Raw genomic sequence first — 11,449 nt, 5'->3', positions numbered from 1 at the left:
GGAGGTCTCCTACTCTCCATGATTCTGGACACAAACACTGCTGGTCCAGAGCTCATCCTGCTTGAAGATCTGAGCAGTGCGAGAGAAGACAGAAGCTTCCTGACAATCCAAAGAGGACTAAAACATACTGGTCTGTCCTGGGCTCTGAGGGGTCGAGGTAAAATATACAACCAACAAAAATATGTGAACAATACTTTTGTTTTTAAGATAAGATGAACTTTATTGATCTCACACCAGGGGAATTCATTTGTCATGGCAGCTCACAAGAACAGAACAGAGTGCAAAACAGTTTCAAAAATAAAAAGAATTAACTGTTAATTAACAGTTTTGGAAATAAACACTGAACAATATACTGCTGTATTGTTTTGTTGCATTGTTTGCTATATTGTTGTATTTTGCTACCATTTTTCACAATATGAATTAAAAGACTTTTTATCCACACAAAATTTCTCTGGGATGTTAAGCACAGACTCATTAGGAGAGCAGGAGCTCCACCTGACAGGTGCAGCACATCAAGGTGCTGATTTAACAACAGGGAGCCTGCACAGGTGAGTCCTGAACAGGTCACAATAAAAGGCCCCAAAAATGTGCGGTTTCATCTTGGAAAAACAAAACAAATCATTTGTTTGGCCCTGAACTATGGACGTCAAATTGGTAGACGTCTGGCCTCTGACGTCACATTGACGAACAGACACCGTTAGCCTCAGCTAACAGCTAACAGCTAACAGCTAACCGCTCACGCAGTGACGACGGTCTCCTAACGAACACACAGCAGCTGAGTCTCAGAGGAGGGAACGCCGCCTGCGGCCCCGCCCCTCAGCGCTGGGCCGTGCGCACACGATGCGTTCAGGAACGTCTACAAAGCTCGTAAATACTGCCATTTACGGCTTAAAGGGGAGGTTCAAACAAGCACAACACGGTATTTGTTCATCAGGATACACATGAGAAACATGGCATCCATGACAATATTACAATATTAAACGAAGAAACAAAAATAAACGAAATTGAAGTTCCGGTTTGTAAATTGTTGCCGAAGTGTCAAATGTATTTATTCACCAAAGAATTTTACATTTTACATTTCTGACTAAAGCTGAATGCAGCAGTGTGTGTGCGTGTCTGTGCGTGTGTGTGTGTGTGTGTGTGTGTGTGTGTGGTGCCGTGTGCAGACCGCGTGTGGTGCAGAGGAGGATAGAAAACAAACACAGTTTCGGGGTCTGAGGTGAGTTTGAGATCCGGCCGATCAATCCGCGCTTTCCTCCCCGCAGCAGTCCCACCGTCGCCGGGCTACAATGCCGCCCCGTCCTGTCTGCTCTCTCGCAGACGAAGCCTGCGGAGCGAACAGTTTCCCGCTGTTAATTCCGTTGTTGAACATATGCTAACCTGCTAGTATGCTAGTTGACAATATGACAGCGCTGGGCCTGTTGACAGGCCGGGTCCCTCCGCACGCACGGCGGGCAAAGCCGCAGAGCCGAGGCGGCAGAGTGACAGTCCGCCCGGTGAAGCGGAGTTCATCCCGGAGCGGTAGCCGCGTAGATCCACCTGTTAGTGGCGTCAGGCCGCGGGACGCCCGGGGGGCGGTGCTGCATGTGAAGGCTGCTGGTTAACAGTGAAAAACTGCTACAGCTAGCCCGAAGTAGAGGCCAAATGCACGGACAGTGAAACCAGAAAACACTGATCAGCAGTGGTTAAGGGACAGCCCGGTTCTGTGGGCCCCCCCCTTTAGAAGTTTGTCCCCAGCTGCTCGGTATAACGACAGAAAATGGACTGAAAACACCTGAACTCATCATATCAACTGACGGGTGCTGGAGCAGATCTGTTTACTTCACAAATAAATGTCTTCTCACTGCTGCTGTCCTCTGGTCCAACAGCATGGACCCGCATGTGAAGAGCTTCTCTGTAACGTCTGAGCTGCTGATGGACTCCTCACAGTGTGCCATCAGTCACCAGGGACGCGCTCGGCACTGCTCAAACAAAGCAAAACGCCTTTTTAAAGGTCCCGTGTGGAGGACTGAGGGAGGACTGAGGGAGACCTGTTGTCAGAAGTAAAATAAAATATTCAGAAGAATGTTTTTATTCGTGCACAACCACCTGAAAATAAGAACTGTGGTGTTTTTGTTGCCTAACAGAGTCCACTGCAGTAGCCCAGAACAGACAAACCAGGTGAGTTTAGGGGTGTTCAGCTGGTCGCAGTGTGCAGCACCAGTAATCAAATAGCCTGGACCTTTAAACAGGATCACAGGTGCGTTGAGCACCTTGTCGTGTTGTGTAAGCGCGCTGCCTTTTTCGTGGTGGGTTGGGATGAAGACTAAGTCCAGTGGATGCCTTGAGATGAGTGTGTTGAGCAATGAGAGACTGTGTCCAACCAGACATTTACACACACTTCCTGTCTCTCTGTCTCTCTCCCCTGCCTGTCCGTCTGTCCAGCCGTCGTCGTGGTGATGAGCAGTAATGAGTGTTTTGGTTGTGGCCGCAGCGGTCACTGGGTGAAGAACTGTCCGAGCGCCGCTCGAGGACGAGGGAAAGGACGTGGCAGAGGAAAAGGTGACACCGAATGAAAACAGAAGACGATCGTTTGCAGACAAACGGTTTTTACTTTTGTCTTTGTAGTGTTTTACCACATTCTGTTGTCTTTCTCTTACGGCTTACGCAGTGTCCTGACGTCTCGGGAGTCAGAGTTACGTTGTGTTATTCCAACAAACAGTCCTGGTTGTTTGTTTTTGAAAGAAAAAAGTTAAAAAGTGTTAACCAGACCCTCAACCCGTGTGTGCTTCAGATCTGTTCTGTTATCGCTGCGGGGAGCTCGGACACGTCGCCAGGGACTGTGAGAGGACTGAGGACGGTGAGGACACACACTGACACAGACAGTAACATGCAGGAGACTCAGGAGGGACACTTGGAAACAAAGACAGATGCAGCAGAACCAGAGATATTGATCTTGAAATTTTTGCTATGACTAAGACTTAACTAACTCAGAACTCAGACTTCAATAAACCAGAACAATGATTTTCCCAGGACTAAACGCTGGCTGACCTGGGATGAGCAGGTTAGTAGCTGCAGGTCAGTGAGATTTGGTGGATAACCCTGAGCTGTCAGCCATGATGTGGTTCTGGACTTAGGTAGTCCTGGTCTGTGTGAGAACTGGTGCTCATTAAGCTGTGATATTTGTGTATGGAGATGCATGGAGTGACGTGAGTGGATCCTGTCGTCCCTGCAGCCTGTTACAACTGTGGCAGAGGAGGTCACATCTCCAGAGACTGCAAGGAGCCGAAGAAGGAGCGCGAGCAGCTGTGCTACAACTGCGGGAAGGCCGGACACATGGCCCGGGACTGCAACCATGCCCACGAGCAGAAGTGCTACTCCTGCGGTGGCTTTGGACACATCCAGAAATGCTGCGAGAAGGTCAAATGCTACAGGTAAACTAACTGCTGCGAGTGAACTCAAAGCTGCAGGGAAACTGACTGCAGTGGAGGGAGGTGAAGCAGACAGGTTCTGTTCAGTTTCTGGTTTAGATTTGAGCCTCTTCAGTGTGTGTTGTACATGCTGGTTCCCCTCTGAAACCAGTATAATCGGTGTCAGCGTGCGGCGTTAGCAGTGCATGTGTCTGCTGCAGGTGTGGGGAGATCGGCCACGTTGCGGTGCACTGCAGCAAGGCGTCCGAGTTGAACTGCTATAACTGCGGGAAGTCGGGTCACCTGGCCAAGGAGTGTACCATCGAGGCCACCGCCTAGCTGCCGCCCCCGCCCTCACCCCCACCCTCTTTTATCTCTTCTTTCTTTCTCTTTATTCATTCCCTGTGATCCTCCTCTTCTCATTGGTCCAGAGGCTTGTCATTGAGCCTCGCAGCAGCCAGTCAGAGCAGGCGGAGGAAGTCAAAGGGGTGGACACTAAAAATCAAAAAATGACTTTCATTTCTAAAAGAAAAACAGGATTTGTGTTTTTAGTTTTGTGTTTTAGTCATTATGTAAAAAGCTTTATTTAAGAATCCTTTTTGCCCGGCCCATTGGCTGAGACAATAGAGTGATTGAAAAAAGTAAGCCCCTCCCCTCATTTACAAAGTGGGCGGGGCTTCAGTCGAAGGAAAATACATCATGGAAGTTTCTTTCTTCCAACATGTTGCGTGACTTTAATTTCCTTTTCCTGAACAAAGCCCAGTTTGTGTGAAAGAAACGTGATTGGCAGCCAATCACCTTGCAGGTCCACACGTTGGACCGAATGAGCCAATCAGAGCAGGTCACAGCAGATGACAAAACGAACATGATAATTAATATTTTAAAGGTGCATTTTTTGCTGTTTCGACCACATGGAGCGACTCATCAGTGGAGACAAAACTAAGGCTAATAACAAAACATATTTTAAAAAATGACACTTTTAAGTTTGCAGAGAGGAGAATGTTTTCACAAATAAAAATCCAAATGTTATTTTTGTACAATATATCACTTAGAGCTACTGTAAAAATGTCATTTGGTTGTACTGCAGACTGTAAGTTTAACCTGACAATAAAAAGATGGCGGAGGAGGAAGAGGAGCTGAGAGACACTCGTGTCTGGTCGTCTTATTTCACAACACACACGGTCGTTTGATCCAGAAGTGTTTATGTACGGAGTCTCGTTTGTGCCAAGAAACAACAAGGCTGAGTTACATTAGACGTGACAAACAGGCACATGTGAACAGGATTCAAAAGAATGACTACCATGATATAAAGCCAGTATGAAGTTTTTAATTTTTTAAGAAGTCAAATATTTTAAGCTTTCTTTTTTGTAATAACTTAAAGAGCTTCTGTAGTGATTTGGTACTAATTGTGGAAAATTATGACTTTCCTTGAAAGAACCTGGTTAACGCTGGTCTCCGCTGATACACCAGCGCTGATCCAGCTCAGCTCTGTTCTGGAACTGGAACGACTGCGATGACTTTGCTCTGTAGCTAAACTGAAGGAGACACAAAGAGTTGAGAAAAATGTTAAGCTTGAGTTTTTCATCATTCAGGGGCCTCCAGAAGTGATCAGTCTGACACTTCAAGTCAGGTAATTCAGAGGATGACGGAATAAGTTGATTTAATTTGATTTTGAGCAATTTTATTTGTAGTTTTTATGTTGTTTTATTTTACTTGTACATTCAGTGTTCAATCAATGTTATTTGCAACCATTGACCAATATATAACATATGACGTCCATATACAAGTCAGTTGTTTCTGTAAAGTGTAAACAAATACATATAGTGCAAAGAAACAAACGCTGACTCGAAATTATGTTATTATTATTTTATTTACATTTTTCTTTCAGTGGAGACGACTGCTGATGATAAAAAGGCACTTAGTGTCTGCTCCTCCTGTAGGTGGCAGTAACGTACACATGCGTCACAAAAGCGGAAACAGGAGAAGAAGTCGATGAAGTACTTCCAGTTTATGTCGGCGTGTGTTCATCGTCCCGGGCAGAAGTTTGCTGTAGTTGACCGCTCATTTCTTCATAAAAACACAAAATCCAGCAGCAGAGATGGTAAGCAGCCGGGCAGCTCTTCACCCTGACCGCCATCTTTTATCACAGATACACAGCTAGTTAGCATGCTAAGCTGTTAGAGCTCAGACTCACTGAAATCCTTCAGATAATAAACTCTGTGACGAAAGCCTTCAGCGTTTCCTCAGCGATCCCACAGCGCACACACTGTCACACCAAGCGATAAAGTGGCACATTTTTACTGTAGTCTGGTGTTGTTTGAAAATGTCCTGTCAGGATGTGAACTCATTGACTATCAGGTAATTAACTGGGTAATTCTCAAACAAAACACTACACGTTATGAGGCAACAGACTCAACAGGCTACAGGCTGAAATGCTGTCAAACATGCCGCGAATACGAGCTCACAGCCAGCGAGAGTTTATAGAAAAATGTATGACGAGTTTTCAGATGGCAGATTTTTAAATGGAGCCTGGTGTAACGTGGATTCAGATGTCACAACTCTCATCTGGTCGTTTAAGTCACCCATCAACTAAAACATGAATTTTACAGGCTATAGATCACATCATGTAAAGATTTAACAGCTGTTAGGTTAAAACGTTTTTTTCTGTTTTTTATTTGTTTAAAACCACAAGTTGTGTGTGAGTTTAGTGTTCAGACTAAAGCTTTTACTGTTGTTCTGTATGCCAGCACAAAGTCCAGTCACACACATTGCTGTAAAGTGACAGATTTTTAAATAGAGTCTTGTTTTAACTGGCGTCCCTGATTGGTTTTTCATTCAATCATAAACTCACAGCTCAGAAACATGCAGTCAGAGAAAGTGTTAGGTTTTTGAATGGAGTCTGGTGTGGGCTGCACACGGCTTGCAGCTGTAATCAGCTGAGTCTCCTCCAGTTGTGGTTCTCAGATAGTCATTTTAGTTAGTTTACTATTTCTCTACTATTTCCTCGCAGTGCACACCTTTGCAAAAATAAAAGACAGCATTGGAGAAAAATTAAAGTATAAAGAGAAAAAGGACTTTGGATCTTTTATGTCTCATGCATGACTCAATTTACTGATCAACAGGAGATTCATGTAGTTTCAGCTTGTTATAACCACATCTGTGTCTGTTTCAACAGGCGAGAAACGCTGAAAAGGCAATGTAAGTACTGACCCAGTGTGTGTGTGTGTGTGTGTTAATTTGTATTAAGACTGTAAGCCCACAGGTTATGGCACCTGGCTGCCGCATCTGCAACTAGAAGTTATTTTAAAGATGATTTCATCAGCAGATTTCCTTGGTTAGTTAATGAATCACTTAGTTTGTTAAACATAAGAAGATGTGAGAAATGTCTGTTTTGTTTATCCACTGCACAAAACCAAAAGACATTTGGTTTCCTGTCATTTATGAAGCTGCAAGTGTTTGAAAGCAATTTCATTTGAGTTGTCTGGTTTGTTTTCTGCCAGCTGGTTTCAGTGCTAATGGACCAGAAGCTAAACTAAAACTAGACAGGACAATCAGCTGCTGGCCCTGAGTCTGAATTCTGCAGGTTCTACTGGTTCTGCTGCCGGCTGTCAGGACCATCATGTTCTCCTGTGGTTCTGCTGTCTTTAACTGTTGTGTCTGCTGTGTCCCTCAGGACGGCTCTGGCTCGGTTCAGACAGGCTCAGCTGGAGGAGGGAAAAGTCAAGGTCAGGTTCTGCTCTGTGTCCCACTCTTCTGTCTCACAGTGGTTCCAAACCTGTGGCTTGGGACCCCAGCAGGGGTCACAGGTTAAAGACTCCATCAGACCTTCATGTGTGCTGTTTCAGACGTGTCGAACACCACTGCAGCCCTTTAGTTTGTCTTTGTAAATAAAAATGAAAGTCGTAACCAGGCCTCTCACAGTAACTATATGATCACCTGATCTCATTATTGGCACACAAGTACGTGAACACAAATGTCATATTTTCATCTTGGTTTCCACGTTCTTTTCCGTTGTCCCCTTCATTAATGCTCCCTGTAACCTGTCTGTCTCTCTTACCTGTCGGCCTGCAGGAGAGGAGGCCGTTTCTGGCATCAGAGTGCAGTGAACTTCCTAAAGCTGAGAAATGGAGGCGACAGGTACGCACTGTGGTACAAAATGAAGTGTGTTGAAGAGACATGTTGTTAGCAGGGAAAAAACAATCACATATTTCAAGTTGGATCAATGCCATCAACACCACCTCATGCAGATATTTTGGTTTGATAAATGAAAATATGAGCTGTTCAGATGGAGGAAAAGCTTTGACACAGTTACAGGTGGAGTGTTGTTGTTTTGTCCCGAGTTTTCTAAAAGTTTTCTGATTTGATGGTTGACTCAGTTTTATTTTATGCTGCATCAGCTTTAAGGAGGCCTTAAAAGACTGTGATGCCGGGTACAAAAATACACTGTCAAGTGTGTAACTGGGATGAGTCATAAAGAGGAGCACACAGTCTGTCTTCTCTTTGTGATTGATGTGTGTGTGTGTGTGTGTTTCAGATCATCAGTGAGATCTCAAAGAAGGTGGCTCAGATCCAGAATGGTGAGTGCGTTCATTGACGATGACTGATCAGTAATTAATATCCAGTGAAACTCTTCACATGCAGCAGAGGAGCTGATCATTAATGTGTCACGGCATTAAAGCTGTCTGTCTCTCTCTGACCTGTCTGAGTGCAGCTGGTCTCGGGGAGTTCAGGATTCGGGATCTGAATGATGAGATCAACAAGCTGCTGAGAGAGAAGGGTCACTGGGAGGTCCGGATCAAAGAACTGGGAGGACCTGACTACGCGGTAAAGAACCCGTAACCATACTTGAAACCAGAAACCGTGCCTGAAACCAGTTAACTGGACTGACGACTTGTTCGTGTTTCAGCGAGTCGGTCCGAGGATGTTGGATCATGAGGGGAAGGAGGTTCCAGGAAATCGAGGATATAAATACTTTGGAGCAGCCAGAGACCTCCCCGGAGTCAGAGAGCTGTTTGAGAAGGAGCGTACGTAAACTCTGTTTTTACTTCCTGTTTTATACCAAACCATCCATCACGGCACTGTTATCTGATTGGTCCACGTGGATCATGTGGTATCCAGCTGCCCCGGCGCCGAGGAAGACGAGGGCGGAGCTCATGAAAGACGTGGACGCAGAGTATTATGGATACAGAGACGAAGATGACGGAGTGCTGCTTCCTCTAGAGGCGCAATACGAGAAACAAGGTAGAGCATTAATTTATGCTATCAGATTATTTTCTAAACCACGCATGTTATTATCTTCATTATTATTATTATCACTTGTGGCTATTTAATTATTTTTGTGATTGGTCTCCTGCTCGAAACATTTTAAAGCAGACTTTGCTCAGCCTTGTGAAGCCTGAAACTCGCTCGTTGCTGCTCGTGGCTGCAGCTTTGGCTCCCTGTCAGACCTGCTGTATGTGAACATGATGTGAAACTGAAGCATAAGGAAAGAAACTCATTTATGTGACTGATAAATAACATGCGTAGCGCCTTGAATGAGCTGCTCACTACGCTGTTTCTGTGTGCAGCTGTGATGGAGGCGATGCAGAAGTGGAAGACGGAGAAGGAGTCTCGTCTGTCAGGGGACAAACAACAGCAGGAGGAAGAGGAGGAGGAGGAGAGCATCTACACTGTCCACAACGAAGAGGTGAACTCTCCCTTTACATTCCAGGGTTTTCCAGGAGTTTCAAGGGTCCTGTGGAAGTTTAAGGATCAGATTTAGGATCAGCTGGTTGTGTCTAAGGGTTGTGAAACTTTTCTCCCTTCATGTATTACATCAGTTGTTTCTTCCTGTTGGTCTTTTCAGTTTTTGGTGAACACTTTCTAACACTGGTTTGAAAAATTATAAAATAATGAGATAAGATAAGATAATCCTTTATTAGTACCAAGACTGGGAAATTACAGCAGCAAACAGGATATAGAGGGTGCAAAGCGTGCAAGGATAAGGGAAGGATGTGCACATTATCAGCATAAAACCTCCTGGTGGTTGAGCAGCTGAAAAAAGTCAGTTTCATTTACACAACCCAGAATCACAAATCACAAAGGGGGCTGCACAGTCTGATTCGAGTGATGAGAAACTTTCCCTAAAAACCTTTTAACAGAGAAAAAGAAACATTTCACTTTGTCTTCAATAAGGCTGTTGCTTAGTGATGACAATGGATAAAATAACAATAAATGTGAGACACTCTGTTGGGGTTGTGGGCAGGGCTCCATATGTAACTTCCTGTCAGTGAGGTGTGTGTGTGTGTCTGTTTTTGTGTGTGTGTGCAGCCTGATGAAGAGGAGAGCCGGGAGGAGCAGGAGGGAGAGGAGGGAGGAGTCACCTTCATCGCACATGTACCTGTTCCCTCACAGAAGGAGGTGAGACACACACACACACAGAGGTGAGACGTCTCTGTCTGTCTGTCTGTCTCTCACCTGTCTGACTTGTCCATCCCTCAGGTGGAGGAGGCCCTGGTCAGGAGGAAAAAGATGGAGCTGTTGCAGCGTTATGCCAGCGAGGCGCTTCAGGCACAGAGTCAGACTGCCAGAACTCTGCTGGGATTGTAATCTGTCTGTCACCTGTCTGTCTGTTGATGTAAATTTCAGCTCATTTTTATACTTGACCTGTTTCTTATTAAAATGTTTTCAGCACAGTTTGTTGTTTGTGCTTTTGTTGGCTGTACAGATTTTCAGATTGTTTTTTTTTTGTTAATGGAGAATCTGCAGATTTACAGGAGCACTGAAATCACTTTCAACTGTGTCTCATAACCTGTCAAATCAGAAAACACCCGTCTTGTGTGCCATGTTTTGACTCTACACTTCTTATGTATTACAGCTTGAAATGTCCATTAAAATCCATCTTATCATGTGATTATAGGACTGCGAAACAGAGCCGAAGCAGGTCCATGAGTCTTGGAAGCTTTCAGTGTCCCAGACAAATGGAAGACATTCGGGTCAATCATTATCTGTACTTAAAAACAATCCATGGAGACCAGTGATGTCTTGAGCATCAAAAACCTACAAAAAACACTTTACATTAGCTGTAAGCTAGTGAGCAGCAGCAGTGTTGTGTCTGGTTGTTTATCCCACCGGAGGCTCCAGTTCTGCCAGCAGCTCTCCTCCAGAGCTTCCCAGCTCTCAGCAGCTGAGCAGCAGCTCTAATCCTCCACTTTTTCTGTGTTTTTTTAAACACTGATTACTGGAAAATGGAAAGTCTTTTATGCAAACAGGTGAGACGAGTCTTCTTTAACCCCTGCAAGTCCTAACTCTTTGGGAATCTGTGTTTGTTTGTCTTTTTTTGTATGTGACTGAATGTAATGTGTCATGTTTGTTATCACGTGGCTCCCTGTGACTCTGTGGGACAGTTTAAATTCAGTGCAGGAGAATGATTTTATTTCATGCATTCTGTCTCATCAAAACCTGCCTCCTACATTACCCACAATGCTATTGGACTGCAGACAGTTGTTTTTGGTGGATTGTGGTGTGTTATGCTAGTAGCGGCTAATGTAGCCTGCAGCAGAGATGGGCAGTAGCTACAGAGCTCTGGTCAGCTCATGTCTGTGTAACTCCATATCAACAGATCTGTTTCAGTCTTCAGCATGTGGACATTATCACCCGGCGCCCCCTGGAGACACTGAAGACTTTATGCACCTTAAAAACATATCCTGAAGAACTCGGAACACCTGGAAACACACTGAGGTGGTGTCTCTCTCTCTCACTGTCTTCCTCTTTGTGTCTCTTTCATAGTTTAGTGAACGCCACATTCACACGCTGTTACATAAATAGTCTGTCCTCTTCAGTTTCCTCTCTGTCTTTTGTCTCATCATGTGGTTTCAATCTGGTAGCTGATTGGTTGATTGGTGGCAGCATTCTGCAGCATGTGATTGGCTAATTAATGGCTGAACAGAACACTGCATGTGATGTCATGTGAGAGGGGAAAACTGCTGTCAGCCACATTTAATCAGCCTGTGTGTGTGTTTGCAGTGGTGGAAGAAGTACTGAGATCCTCCACTACAAGTAAAAAATCTATTCATGAGTAC

The 11,449-nt window shown here is 44.8% G+C and overlaps 2 protein-coding genes across 5 annotated transcripts; both read left to right on the top strand.

The window, feature by feature from the left end:
- Positions 1 to 488: 488 nt before the first annotated feature.
- cnbpb (CCHC-type zinc finger, nucleic acid binding protein b) lies at positions 489 to 4,535 on the top strand. 4 transcript variants are annotated; one of them, XM_046385187.1, is made up of 5 exons: positions 489 to 548; positions 2,425 to 2,541; positions 2,774 to 2,839; positions 3,215 to 3,413; positions 3,611 to 4,535. In XM_046385187.1, exons 2-5 carry the CDS (start codon positions 2,439 to 2,441, stop codon positions 3,726 to 3,728), a joined length of 486 nt encoding a protein of 161 aa, XP_046241143.1. In that variant the 5' UTR covers positions 489 to 548; positions 2,425 to 2,438; the 3' UTR covers positions 3,729 to 4,535. The 4 variants fall into 4 exon arrangements, with proteins under 4 accessions (XP_046241143.1, XP_046241140.1, XP_046241142.1 ...); XM_046385184.1 differs by lacking the exon at positions 489 to 548 and adding an exon at positions 1,142 to 1,219; XM_046385186.1 differs by lacking the exon at positions 489 to 548 and adding an exon at positions 1,226 to 1,799.
- Positions 4,536 to 5,335: 800 nt separating this feature from the next.
- On the top strand, positions 5,336 to 10,281 carry isy1 (ISY1 splicing factor homolog). The gene is made up of 11 exons (XM_046385183.1): positions 5,336 to 5,490; positions 6,565 to 6,587; positions 7,063 to 7,114; positions 7,461 to 7,526; positions 7,924 to 7,966; positions 8,101 to 8,213; positions 8,296 to 8,413; positions 8,508 to 8,630; positions 8,957 to 9,075; positions 9,699 to 9,788; positions 9,870 to 10,281. Exons 1-11 carry the CDS (start codon positions 5,488 to 5,490, stop codon positions 9,975 to 9,977), a joined length of 858 nt encoding a protein of 285 aa, XP_046241139.1. The 5' UTR covers positions 5,336 to 5,487; the 3' UTR covers positions 9,978 to 10,281.
- Positions 10,282 to 11,449: the final 1,168 nt, after the last annotated feature.

This window comes from Scatophagus argus, chromosome 3 (assembly GCF_020382885.2).
Source record: "Scatophagus argus isolate fScaArg1 chromosome 3, fScaArg1.pri, whole genome shotgun sequence".
Classification (NCBI taxonomy): domain Eukaryota; kingdom Metazoa; phylum Chordata; class Actinopteri; family Scatophagidae; genus Scatophagus; species Scatophagus argus.
The sequence above is the reverse complement of the archived record's forward strand: the minus strand, read 5'-3'. Positions and strand labels throughout refer to the sequence as shown.